The sequence below is a fragment of the Equus przewalskii genome, chromosome 24, assembly GCF_037783145.1.
Source record: "Equus przewalskii isolate Varuska chromosome 24, EquPr2, whole genome shotgun sequence".
NCBI lineage: Eukaryota > Metazoa > Chordata > Mammalia > Perissodactyla > Equidae > Equus > Equus przewalskii.
In genome coordinates, this window is record NC_091854.1 from 20,196,164 (window position 1) to 20,210,554 (window position 14,391).

At 38.5% G+C, this 14,391-nt stretch overlaps 1 protein-coding gene and 1 pseudogene across 8 annotated transcripts in view; both read right to left on the reverse strand.

The window, feature by feature from the left end:
• The window catches only part of MIGA1 (mitoguardin 1), a 78,047-nt gene that overhangs the window by 17,417 nt on the left and 46,239 nt on the right, over positions 1 to 14,391 (reverse strand). For 3 of the 8 annotated variants that reach the window (XM_070592001.1, XM_070591996.1, XM_070591994.1), the window contains exons 8-10: positions 11,251 to 11,351; positions 7,736 to 7,813; positions 180 to 298 (exon numbers count right to left, since the gene is read on the reverse strand). In XM_070592001.1, the coding sequence (XP_070448102.1) occupies positions 180 to 298; positions 7,736 to 7,813; positions 11,251 to 11,351 (298 nt within the window). The remainder of the gene's footprint in view (positions 1 to 179; positions 299 to 7,735; positions 7,814 to 11,250; positions 11,352 to 14,391) is intronic. The other 5 variants (XM_070591995.1, XM_070591998.1, XM_070591997.1 and 2 more) reach the window with 2 other exon arrangements.
• LOC103550247 (small ribosomal subunit protein uS17-like) lies at positions 5,523 to 6,832 on the reverse strand (annotated as a pseudogene).

Genomic DNA, 14,391 nt, shown 5'->3' on the forward strand with positions numbered 1-14,391 from the left:
CAGGACCTTAATACAAAACACATGTCTTTTCAATACTGACAAAACACGTAAAAAAAATTATTTTTGAGCCTAAAAATATATTTTCCTCTAGTCTCATAAACATTTTTAATAAATATCACACAAGCATAGCAACTGCACCTTAATATTTTTCATAAACATAAGCAAAACTGAAATGGTACCTAAGCACTCTTGAGTAAATTTTTCCTTCTTCGACTAAATGCATGGCTTCTTCATAAAAAGGGCAGTGGCAGAGAGACTCCAGACTGTAGGTATGCCGCACTTCTCTGTGTTCTGCAAGCTAAGGATACAGTGTGTTAAAGCTGACTACACCGATAGGAGAAGGAAAGCTATGATACATAGAAAATAGGATCTTGCTAACATCAAAATACACTCAATTTGATTAAACCATAAAAATCCTGCAATAAGATTTTACAGCTCCTGAGATCTGAATTCAGCTAGTAAGATCAAAACTCAGTTGTAAAATAGAGTAAAACTTTCTACCAGTTTAGATCATTTCTAAGCCAACTACTTAAATCCACAGAGTGCACAGAAAAGCGGTATCTTACAGTTCACCACCAAGAATAACTGAACACGAAGCATTGAAAGAGAAAGAAGGATTTTATCATCCAAAGAATGGTTAAAGTATTATGATTCAACATTGAAAATGAAGTAAAACCTTCTACAAAAACACTGAAATAATCTCAATTTGGCTAATTCTAAGGAAATTTTTCTTATATGTGGCTTTGTTTAACCTTTGTGTAACTGAAAAATAGTCATGCCCCTCTGGCTAGCATAACTTAACTCTACAAATGAAATTCCAGTCTTTTGACAGTTCATTAAAAAACAACTGCAAACACTAAGCTAAGCAAGAAACCTTTAATTTTACTTCCCAATACCAGGTGATCCATTTACATGGCATGTTGTAGGGGTTTTTGTTTTTTAGTAATAGCTTTATTGAGATGTAATTCACATAACATAAACTTCACCCTTTTAAGTACAGAATTCAGCGGTTTTTAGTATATTGACTGGGTTGTGCAATTAGCACCACCTTCTAATTCCAGAATACTTTTACCACCTAACAAGAAACCCCTGCCCATCAGCAGTCGCTCCTCAGCCCCCTTCTCTTCAGCCCCTGGAAACCACTCATCTACTTTCATCTCTCTGGAGTTTCCTACTCCGGAAACTTCGTATAAATGGAATCAAACAATATGTGGCCTTCTGTGTTGGGCTCCTTTTACTTAGCGTGATGTTTTTAAGGTTCTTCTACGATGTAGCAAGTATCAGTACTTCCTTCATTTTTATGGCTGACTTGTATGGATAGAGCACATTTTGTTTATCCATTCCTCAACGGACAGACATTTGGGTTGTTTCTGCTTTTTGGCTATCACGAGTAAGGCTGGTCTGAACATTTGTGTACACATTTCTTATGGTTTCACTTCTCTTGAGTATATACCTAAGAATGAAAGGGTCAGATGGCAACTCTAATGTTTAACTCTCTGAGGAACTGCCAAACTGTTTTGTAAAGTGGCCCCACCATATTGCATTCCCACTAGTGACGTATGATGATTCAAATTTTCCCACATCCTTGCCAACAACTGCTGTTGTCCATCTTTTTTTATTATAGCCACCCTAGTGGGTGTAAAGTGGTTTAATTTCTCCAATGACTCATGATGTCGAGCATCTTTCATGTCCTACTGGCCCTTGTTTGTCTTCTTTGGAGAAACATCGATTCAAAATTGGGTTTGCCTATTTTTAAATTGGGTTATTTTTCCATTTATCATTGAGTTGTAAAAGTCCTTTACATATTCTGGATATAAGCCCTTCATCAGATATATGATTTACAAATATTTTCTCCCATTCTACCGTCTTTTCACTTCCTTGCTGGTATTCTTTGAAGCGCAAAAGCTTTTACTTTTGGTAAATTCCAATTAATCATTTTTTTCTTTTGTCTGCCGTAACATTTACCTCTTGCTTGTGCAGAACATCAAGGTCTGCCAGAGATGAGGGGTTAGGGCCTTCCAAAGAGTTTCCTGGACAGATGCACAGCCCCGCACGTGCTCGTGGCCTTCTAGATTCCCAGGAACATGTTGGAGCTTTTCAAAGCCCCCTGTTAACATCTCACTGCCCTATTTTTCCTTTTAAGTTTTTTGGTCAGCCTCTTATTAGCCCTAACTGGTATCACCAGCTCAGGCAGCTGTGACGATAAACAACTGTCACTGAGGGTTGTCAATACAGGCCCAAGGGGTAAAACTTCTCGCACAGAGGAAGCTCTAAGTCCAGTCAAGTGCAGACAAGGCCTGAGAATGGAGCTCTGCCGGGAGCTGCCACACCGGTCAAAGGGGGAGGAGTCTCTAGGGACGGGGCTTTGGGAGAAGCTCTAAAGCCACTGAATTTCTTCCGGTGGCTGCTGCGCCCCTGGTTTTCACAGTTATCACAGTTGTGAAGTTGTAGGTTTTCAAGCCTACTGTGGAGAGAAGGATGGGAATAGAGCAAGTTAAAAATCCACAAAGTTCACTGTTCTTACGGAGAGTCAGCCATTTTCTTGAGTAAATGCTCCCTGAATTTTTGCGAGTCTTTCATTAATTTTCAGAGTTCTGAAATTTTTGATTTTGACAATTTTTTAACAATGTTTTCATTGCTTTTGTGGAGGAGATTCTTACTCTACTCTTCTGGAAGTATTTCTCCATGCACTTCACATGCACCCAGAGCTGCGCTAAATACTTTCACTTGATTATCTCATTTAATCTTTACAGCAACTCATATAGTCAGTACTATTATAATCCACATTTTATAGATAAAGAAACAGAGATTTAGATCAGCAGGAACTTGCACCAAGTAGCACAACTAAATGGTAGAATTTAAACCCAGGCATTTATTCCAGAGCTTATACTCTTAAATATCAAACTATATACGTCCCTGTCAGCCTTCTCCAAAAGCCAAGGGGAAGCAGTTTAAGCATCAGCAACACTTAGGATAGTATAAATATGTCTGTTGGAAGAGGCAAAAAAAAAAAAAGAAGAAAAAACTAAACAGAAATGACAATATCTGACACTATAAATTCTCTGTTAAGTAATATTTCTCCTCATATTTTAAGGAAAATATAGTATTTTAAAGGCAAAGTGGTTTTGAGGTAAAAATAAAAAACCTAACAGGTTTAAAAATAACTTCAAAATTCTTTAGATATTAAATAGTTTAAAGTTCTGTACTACTGTCAAGACAAATAGGATCTATACACACCTACCAGTAGAGAAAAATCGAAGGAGGAAACTGGGGCTCCAATTAAACTCTCTATGTAAAATAATTTACACTAATAAGAACGAACAAATCAACAATGAGAGATTCCAGACTCAAGTCTTGATTTATTAGTCTACCTTGCTTCTTTGTTGGTTTAGCCAAAGTGATCATTTAAATAAGTCTCTTAAAATAGGCTTGCAGGTGTGAAAATACATCATATTGAAGATTTGATAGTAGCTAACATCATCATCAACTCCTCGAGACAATGGCAACTCAGAAACATTTATTTAAATCATGAACCTTAAAATTTTTTAAGCAAAAATGAAATCACTAAAATGATGGCTTAAATTCTCATTTTAGAATATATCCAATAGGAAGAATTTTTTGACAAAATTCCCAAAAACTTTTTAAAAGGTTTCAGGGGCTAGTCCCACAGCTGAGTGGTTGGGTTCGCGCGCTACGCTTCTGCGGCCCAGGGTTTCACCAGTTCCGATCCTGGGCGTGGACATGGTGCCGCTCATCAAGCCACACTGAGGCGGCATCCCAAATGCCACAACTGGAAGGACCCACAACTAAAAAGTATATATATACAACTATGTACTTGGGGGCTTTGGGGAGAAAAAGGAAAAATAAAATCTTTAAAAGGTTTCAGAAAAAGATTAACACTTTCTTGGAGCCAAGATGTTAGTTCAGAAGCAGAGGTCGGTAACACAGTTTAATCCCAGTATACGGAAACGTGCAATTTACCATGAAAAAGCACTTTTTTTTTCTAGCTGAAACTTGAAATATCTTTTATTTCTAAATTATTCTTCCCTCAAAAGGGCACATTTCAAAAACTCATTTTAATATTTTCAAAAAGAAAAGTAATACTACACTGGTTTACACCAAAGCACCACCTCGCCTTATCAGTTACCTCCCGTAGCTCACAAGCACCACAAGAATGGCCAGGTCAGACATGAAGTCAGTCAACAATGACAACAGCAACACCAAAAATAGACCAAACAGATAAAACCCATCAATGAAGCAACCAGTGAAAGCAATGTTTTAGGATTAGCTGAAGATTTCAAACTTTTTTTTTCATCTGTTGCCAATCTTTTTTTTTTTCCTTCTGCTCTTTCTCCTTCTCCCCAAAGCCCCCCAGTACATAGTTGTAGATTCTAGTTGCGAGCGCCTCTTGTGCTATGTGGGACGCATGTGCAGCATGGCCTGATGAGTGGTGCTATGTCCACACACAGGATCCAAACCAGCGAAACCCTGTGCTGCCAAAGCGGAGCGTGCAAAGTGAACCACTCGGCCATGGCGCCAGCCCCTCAAACATTCTTAATTACTCTTTCCTTGCCCTCCATGAGATGCAAGAGGGACTGGGCCTTATCTTCCTCAGCAAGCAATTACTGCTGAATGTGAAGTACTACTTTTTAAAGTCTCAATATTTTTTATTTATTATTATTACTTTTTTGCTGAGGAAGATTCACCCTGAGCTAACAGCAGTTGCCAATCTTCCTCTTTTTGCTGAGGAAGATTCACCCTGAGCTAACATCTGTTGCCAATCTTCCTCTTTTTGTATGTGAGCCAGTGCCACAACATGGCTACTGATGAGTGGTGTAGGTCTGCACCCCAGAACCAAACCCAGGCTGCCCAAGTGGAGCACACCGAACTTAACCACTAGGCCACTGGGGCTGGCCCAAAGTCTTAATATTTTCTAAAGGCTCTGAACAACCATGAGAGAAATGTCTACCGTCCCAAAACTATTGTAAGTTGGTTCATGAAACAGGCTAAGATCCATTTTACTATGGACTATTTTTTACATTTACATTTTCCTTTCAATCAATCACTGAAAATTACAAACAGGACTTAAAGTTAAAGAAAGTAGGCTGATATTATCCCCTAACTCACTAATAGAAAAGAAATAAAAAAGGAAATAAACACACAACACCCTTCAAAATGGCCCTCAATGATTCACTGAACAGGGCTAACCTGTGTAACCAACAGCATATTGTAGGAATGATAGAGTGTGATTTCTGAGGCTAGAACGTAATAGTCACTGCTTCCATCTTCCTTTCTCTTGGATCACTTCCTCTGGGGGAAGCCAGGTGCTGTGAAGATACTCAAGCAGTCCTATAGAAAAGTCCATATGGTAAGCAGCTTCAGTTTTCTGTCAACAGGTAGCACCAACACCCCACTCATGTAAGTGAGCTGTATTGAGCACACATTCTCCAGCTCCAGTCAAGCCTTCAGATGACCACAGCCCTAGCCAATATACTCAACTACAGCTTCACAGAAGACCTCAAGCCAGACCCACCCAGATGAGCCACTTTTGAATTCTTGACCCTCAGAAATAATGAGATAATAAACGTTTACTGTTGCTGTTTTTGAATGAGAAAATAACTTGGTTTTGTTTGGGAGAAAGGGCAGGTGTCCAGTCTCAGAACTTCTGGAATTGCTTCATGGTGCTAGCAGCCTTGGTGACCTTGAGCATGTCGTAGCACATGGTCTTGCTCAGGGGCTGGCACTCACCCACAATGTCACTGATCTAGATGTCCCTGAAACAGAGGGACAGGTGCATGGACATGTTCTTACGGCAATTCTCGAAGCAGCTGGACTTTTGGATGTAGTAAAGGTAGTTCCTGAAGATGACAATGGTTCTCTGCATCTTCACCTTGGTCACCGTGCCAGACAGGACCTGCCCTCGGATGGAGACATTACCAGTACAGGCCACTTCTTGTCAATGTAGGTGCCCTCACTGGCCTCTTTAGGTGTCGTGAAGCCCAGACCGCTGTTCCTGTAGTACTGCAGGAGCTTCTTGCCAGTTTCTCCCAGCAGGACCCTCCTCCTATTTTGAAAGATGGTTGGCTGCTTTGGCAGGCATGCTCAGTCCAGGAGTCACTCCTTACCTAAGACATGTGGCTTTGGAATTACATACCACAACAGGCTCCCTGGATTAGCCGTTAGGGCTCAGTTCTCACAGGACTAGCCCTAAGGCCCAAGACCTCCAGAAAACCACCCCATAAACCTCGAATTTTAAGAAGATAACTTCTAAAACACCTAAGCCTCCATTAAGCCCCAAGTACGGAAACCCCAGGATTTAAAAGGCTCTAACCTAGATTAACACACAAACATATGCTCCCTGCCTGACTTAATCCATAGGAAATCGAGGACCCCTGGAATTAACCCCCAAACTGGGGCACGGGATACCACTTTCCAGAATGTGCCCCTGAAGCCCAGGGCAGGCCCCAGAGCCTTGGCCCTGAGCCCACATCTGAATTTTTACATGTTTTAAGACACTAAGTTTTAGGTAATTTATTACAAGATAACTAATATAATCGTGGAAACAACACTAACAGCAAAATAAAGACAGACAAATTTCTAAAAACTAGAAAGCAAATGGGAGTGTGTGGACAGATGAGAAAGAAGAGGAAGCAACAGTCCAGAATAAGATCAAGAGGGGATATCGTCAAGGGGAGATACTGCTAAGGAGCGCCTCAAAGAGCTCCAGGCCTCGAGTCGGCAGGTACGAGGGCAGGAGTGAAGAAGAGGGGTTAAAAACAGGAGATTCAATGAAATTCTGAGTCCAAACAACTGCAGTCGCCCCACACCTCATTCTACTCCCTGCTCCTTTCTCTCCATCTCTGAACAGGGCGACGGCTTGCAAATTTTCAAGCAGAGAACATTCCTCTTTAAAAATTATTTGAACTACCTTGGGAGAGTAAGTCTTTCAGGGTGAGTGATGGGCCTCCCAGAGCGAGGCCCTCTTCACTCTGTATCCAGGGGCACCCTGCCTACTCTGTCTCCAGACCACTGATCCTAAGGAAAAGCCTGCCAATCATCAACCTCAAAGAAGTAAACTGACCCAGTTAGCCCTCCTGGTCACGCACTCATGGGAGAGACAAACAGAAAACAACTCTGTAAACCCGTACTCTCCACCTACGAAAATCAACCTAGTCACCAACGAAGCCTCCACATTGAGAGGAAACCGTCAGCACAAGAACGAAAGCCCCAGAGAACACAGAAAGTAAGACAATTCAAGAAACAGAAGAGAAATTGTAAATGGTAGAGATAGCCCTCCCTTTTCAGATTACGATTATTCTCAATGTTTATCCTTGTCACTTTGTATATTATTATTAGTGTATGACTGTGGATTGCTGTAAATGAATGCTATCAAGCCAGAGAGGTGGGGATAGCAAAAGCTTTCCAAGCTCCCATTTAGAGAATGAGCAGAGGTATCTGAATTATAAGAAATAAAATTTTCCCTTTAAAGAGCACTTTACAATTTATATATTAAACACACAAACACACATAGCATAGTGGTATATCTAAGAAATCGGAATCTACAGCTTAAGATTGCTCTCTGCAATATTAGTTTCCACCTATTAAATGACAATCTCTTTAACAGATGGCAAAGTTCGGGAGCGCTCAGTGCAGTGGTATCCTAATGTGAAAAAGACTTCAGAACCTGAAAACATTATGCCAAGTGAAAGACTGTCAAACGGGAAAGATCATACACTGTATGACTCCACTTGTAGGAAATGTCCCGAATAGGCACGTCCATGGAGACAGAAGGCAGACGAGCAGTTGCCGAGGGCTGGGGGAGGAGAGAAGGGAGTGATCACTACTAGGCGGCAGTTTCTTTTTGGGGTGATAAAAATTTCCTGTTGTACAACTCCTTGAATATACTAAAAACAACTGAATTGTACACTTTAAAAAAGTGAATTTTATAGGATGTGAGTTATATCTCAATAAAATTATTATTTAAAAAAGGCTTTTCATAGAAAAAAGGCTGTGGTTCCAAATCAATGTTTGGCAAAGCTTACACAGGAAAGTCTTGTGAATCACTTGTACAAATGACTGGCCGAGCTTAGAGGAAAGCCTACGCCAGGGCTTGTTTTAATCTAAATAAGCAAGAAATCTTTCTGGTAATTCTGAAAAAAGCTTTCAAATGATCACAAACTGTTTAACTTCCCCAACTAGTTCTGATCTTATTTTCTTAATAACTTTCTTCATTAAAATAGTTTTCCCTAGGCGCCAGCCTTGTGGCGTAGTGGTTAGGTTCATGTGCTCCACTTTGGTGGCCCAGGGTTTGCAGGTTCAGATCCTGGGTGCGGACCAATGCACCACTCATCAAGCCATACTGTGTCGGTATCCCACATACAAAATAGAGGAAGATGGACACCAATGTTAGCTCAGGAACGATCATCCTCAAGCAAGAAGAAGAAGATTGGCAATAGATGTTAGCTCAGGGCCAATCTTCCTCACCAAAAAAAAAAAAAGAAGAAAACGCAAATGGCCAACAGGTATATGAAAAAGTATTCAACAGCACCCATCACGAAGGAAATGCAAATCAAAACCACAACGAGGTATCACCTCACATCTGTTAGAATGGCTATTATCAAAAATACAAGAGATAAGTGCTGGTGAGGATGTGGAGAAAAGGGAACCCTGGTGCATTGTTCTTGGGAATGTAATTTGGTACTGCAACTACGGAAAACAACGTGGAGGTTCCTCAAAAAATTAAAAACAGAACTACCATATGATCCTGCAATTCCACTTCTGGGTATATATCCAAAGGAAATGAAATAACTATCTTGAGATACCAGCACTCCCACGTTCACTGCAGCATTATTCACAATAGCCAAGATATGGAAACAACCCAAGTATCCATTGACAGGTGAATGGATAAAGATGATGTGATGTGTGTGTGTGTGCATATATATATATGTAGAGAGAGAGAGAGAGAGAGAGAGAGACCATATATATATATACACACACACATATTTATATATATATATACAATGGAATATAATTCACCCATAAGAAGAAATCTTGCCATTTGTGACAATATGGACGAACCCTGAAGGGAAGGCATTATGCTAAGTGAGATAAGTCAGACGGAGAAGGACAAATACTGTGTGATTTCACTTACATGTGGAATCTGAAAAAGCCAAACCCATAGAAACTGAGAGTAGCATGGTGGCTGACAGGGGCTGGGGGGTGGGGGAAATGGGGGAGATGTCAGTCAAAGGGTACAAACTTCCGTTAGAAGACGAATGAGTTCTGGGGATCTAATGTACAGCAGGACAACTATACTTAACAATACTATAGTATATACTTCAAAGTTGCTAAGAGAGTAAATCTTAAATGTTCTCACCACACACACAAGAAAGAATGGCAATTATGTGAGAGATGGAGGTGTTAACTAACATTGTGGTAATTATTTCAGTATATATGTGTATCAAAAATCATTACATCATACACCTTAAACTTACACAATGTTATATGTCAATTACATCTCAATAAAGCTGGAAAAAAAATAAAACATCAAGAAAAAGGGACAGAAAGAAAAGCCTGTCTATATCAAATAGTAAAAGTAAGAGGAAATAGCTGTTCCATAAAAAACATAAATATATTCTGTGTATTGCAAACTTACAAGTATAAAAATATAAGGAAAAACAAACAGTTTAGGAGATGATACTGTAAGCAACAGCCAAAATATACATATTTAGAAAAATCTTGAGAGAATGAAAGATTATGGTCAGCACAGCTTTAAAAAAAGCAGAATCAAGGGGCTGGCCCCATGGCATACTGGTAAAGCTCAGCATGTTCCACTTTGGTGGCCTGGGTTCATGGGTTTGGATCATGGATGGGGAGCTACACCACTCGTCAGCCATGCTGTGGCAGCGACCCACATATAAAGTGGAGGAAGACTGGCAGAGATGTTAGTTTATAGCTAATCTTCCTCAAGCCAAAAGAAGAGGAAGACTGGCAACAGATATTAGCTCAGGGCAAACCTTCCTCAGCCAGAAAAAAAAAAAGGAGACTCAAGGCTTAGGTACAGGGTATTGGAATATCTAAAGTTTTCCACACAAAGCATGAATTCACACATCAATTACAGATGTGTGATACCATTTCCATGAAAAAAAGATAGCACTAATCTCCAAAATCGACCATAAAAATGAAATTATGCTAAGATAAAATTGGCCATATGTGATTTTTAAAACTGTTTTAAGTAGGAAGAATTATAAAAAGATGACCACTTTGCAAGTATTCTCTTTTAATATAAAATTTAAATCTCAGTTGTAAGCAAATTACACATAAATTTATAATTCAGTAATTATAAAACCACTGTTTACACATTAGAGTATTTATAGTTAGCCTTCTCTGCCTACTTATATACCACACACGTTTCTTTTCTTACTACAAAATTACAATCATGCCCTCTATAAAGCTTTACATACCCCTCTTTGCACTTAATACATATTCCCATGTCATTAAAAATGACTGGAAACATGTTTATGGCATTACAATATTTCAAATTATGGATGTACCATAATTTGGCATTAGACTGTTTCCAGTTTTTCTTTTCTTTTTTTTTTTTAAAGATTTTATTTTTTTCCTTTTTCTCCCCAAAGCCCCCCGGTACATAGTTGTACATTCTTCGTTGTGGATTCTTCTAGTTGTGGCACGTGGGACGCTGCCTCAGCGTGGTTTGATGAGCAGTGCCATGTCCGCGCCCAGGATTCGAACCAACGAAACACTGGGCCGCCTGCAGCAGAGCGCACGAACTTAACCACTCGGTCACGGGGCCAGCCCCCTCCAGTTTTTCTTTAATATTAAAACGCCACAGTGAATATTTTTATATATAAATCTTTGAATTTGAGCACCTCCTTGGAAAAAAATATCTAGAAGTACAATTTCTAAACTAGAGAATCTGAACGTTTTTAAGACTCTTGATATAAGGTGAAATGCTTTCCATTAAGATACTTACCTGCTTCACTCATAATGCACAGGATATGAAAACGCCCACCTAAAGTACATGTTTACACGTCTATCTTTCTAAAGAGACTACAAGCTCCCGTGGGAACATATATTCCTGTTATACTCATATTTGTATCCTGGTATCTGCCACATAGTAGATGCTAAATAAATGGCTACTGAACTGAATTACAGCACAATGTCACAACTGTACTTCTCCAGCTGAAAAAGAATGAGAAATCGCCATTAGGTAGGACATACATGTCCTACCTCTGCTGCTGAAGCAAAGGAGTCGGTTGATGCGATGCTCAAAGTGTCTCGCAGGCCAAAGTCATCTACATTCCCCTTCATGGTGATATCTGTATCTTTATCTGAAAAATAAAAGATGAAAATTTGAGAAATTGATATGCTTTATCACCGCCATATTTCATACTCTTTAGCTGGTTTTGATTTTGTTTTTGTTTTGCTTCAGTCTTTCTTTAGACTACGGAATCTAAAAGGAAAACACAAATCAACGGCATATAATCTGACAAGACTCTCAAATCTGTATTCACTGTTTAGCTGATTCTGAAACACCGCCATACAGAGGAGAAAGTGCTGGAAAGCAGACATTTTTACTGTAAAAGGGATTAAACTTAATTTCAGATTTAAAAAGCTTTTGAGTAGATAATAACTTAAATTGGTGTATAACAACTGAGTTGGATTATCTACCATACATGGTAAAATCAGCATATACCACAGATAGTTTGAAACAAAGCAATTTAGTTGCAAGTGGCGTTGCCCAAATTGGGTGAACTGGTAGGTTCCATTCAAGTTAAATGAACTACTAACATAAAATCTTGTCTAGCCAGTAGACTTGTATGAGTGGATCAATTAAAACAATTCAAGAAGATACATCCGAGTTCTTCAGTCTTTAAAGGCCTACTTTAAAACACTGAAAGGCCAAAAATGATCAGATCTGGTCCCTGACGTTTACTTTGCTTACTTGAGGGTCATATATACTTGCCCCAATGACTTTAAAGGGCTGAAAAAAGTTTAAATACATGTGAAAATGGTTAATCTGGCCAATCCAAGACAGCCTACCTACTAACACACAGCTCTCTGAACGCGGGGGGCAGCATGTTCATACACTGTCATCAGGAATCTGTTAACCTTCAAGTTTCAAATAAACGTTTACTTGCTTACAGATGTGACTGCATCGTAGCAAACAACGGACGGATATGCTTCAAAATTCATCACAAATGTGAAAAGCAAAGAACAAAATATATACAGATTTTTCTTATTTTGATCCTCAATCTGCTAAATTTGTCAGATACTTTATCTTCTTTAAAAAGAAACCAGAAATCTCTTTGGCTTTCATTCATTCAAATTTCTAGTCCATCATTTTCCCCAAAATAAAGTTCATTGCCTTTACCAGAAATTTTCCAAGTCCTATTTAAAACCCCCAAACCACCAGAAAACACAGACATTTTGTGACTCTATACAGGAAGTGTAGATTTTTTAATCCAAACCGTTAATTTAGTTTAAATTCAAAAGTTTTGCAACCAATTTATATTCCAATCTCTAAGCCAAGCATAGAGCTAATAAGCTGTAATTGGTACAAGCTTCACTCCTATTAAGTATCAAAAATAACCATACATGGAGCATATTTTTTTCCTAGGTTATATTTGGTGGGACCATATTTGACATTTTAACCATTCATCTTCCAAGTTTAAACTATAATTGTTTTCAGATGAAGTTTACATCAATCCTTTTATTTATTTTTTTTAAAGATTTTATTTTTCCTTTTTCTCCCCAAAGCCCCCCGGTACACAGTTGTGTATTTTCTTAGTTGTGGGTCCTTCCAGTTGTGGCATGTGGGACGCCACCTCAGCATGGCTTGATGAGTGGTGCCATGTCCACGCCCCAGGATTTGAACCAGTGAAATCCTGGGCCACCGAAGCAGAGCACACAAACTTAACCACTCAGCCATGGGGCTGGCCCCTACATCAATCCTTTTAAAGTATCTAACTTGTCATCTTAAAATTCTTTTGCTACTCAAAGGCTATTAATGGAAGAAAATTTGAAGTTAAATTATTCTATTTTCAAAAATACATGTTTTTTTAGAAATTTAAATTTTTTCATCAAACTTGAGAACAAAACAACATAACTGCTTTACACTTATAAATAGCTATAAAACTGATATTTCTGGACATTCAATTATCCAGAAAAAAATCCCATTATTCTCTTTTCAGTGCATATATGATTTAAAAAATTGCACAAACTTTGAAATTATTTATAAAATTGAATAGGCATGTACAATTTTCAAACCTTTATCTTCTTAATTATTTTCCATTGTTACTATTAATTGTGCAAAAAGAAATCACAGTGCAATTTTCATTATGCCAAAGCACTTTTAAAGCAGGATTAAATTATAAGTCAATTGAGTTAAATCTTAGTTCCATAAGCCTTTTGCTATTTTCAGAGCAAAACACAGACATTTATCGTATGCCACTTTGCCTCTCAGACATTACCCGTGAGCTGTTACACGTCTGTTTTACTTCACTCAGCAGGAACCAGCCATTCAATGTCATCCAGATCAGTGACCATGGCTGTGATTTATTAAAAAAAAAAATCTAACACAGAAAAATGGCTCAGAGGAACTGGAAAGATTTACTCATTCCATCCAACTTCATAAACCACAGACCATACGTCTCATTTCAGTAATTGTTATGATTCCTGGAATGGCAGCTTAATAATTATGAAGAGAAATAATACATCTGTTTTTTAGATAAGCCAGTAAAAAGTATAAAGAAAGAATATTGGGCAATATCTCAAACTAACTGCTTTCATGCATCCAATTAAAACTTAAAATGCTCTTTCCAACAAGTATCAACTCTTGATTGTGGTATTGAAAGACAGGGACAGCATGGAAAATGGAAAACCAAGAGCTTCATCTTAGTCAATATTTTCAGAAACTTCTAACTGAATTTTTCTTAGCAGAAAAAAATGCTAAAAACACAATGAAATATCATTAAATACCTACCAGAATGATTAAATTGGAAAAAATGACAATTTTCTTTGTTAAGGATGTACAACAATGGAAACTCTCACACACCACTGGTGGAAATGACAATTGGTAGAACCACTTTGGAAAGTTTGGCATTATCTATAAAAGCTCAAGACTGCATTCTCTATGACCTAGCAATTCTATCCTGGACTGTGTTTTACAGAAATACATGCTTATATGCATAAGAATGTTCATAACAGCACTGTTTATAATAGCTCCAAACTGGAAAAAAACAACCATCTATCTATCATAGAATGCACAAACAAACTGTGGTACATTCCTACAATGAAATACTATACAACAATCAAAGTGAATGAATTCCTGCTACACTCAAGAATGTGGGTGAAACTCACAATATGTTG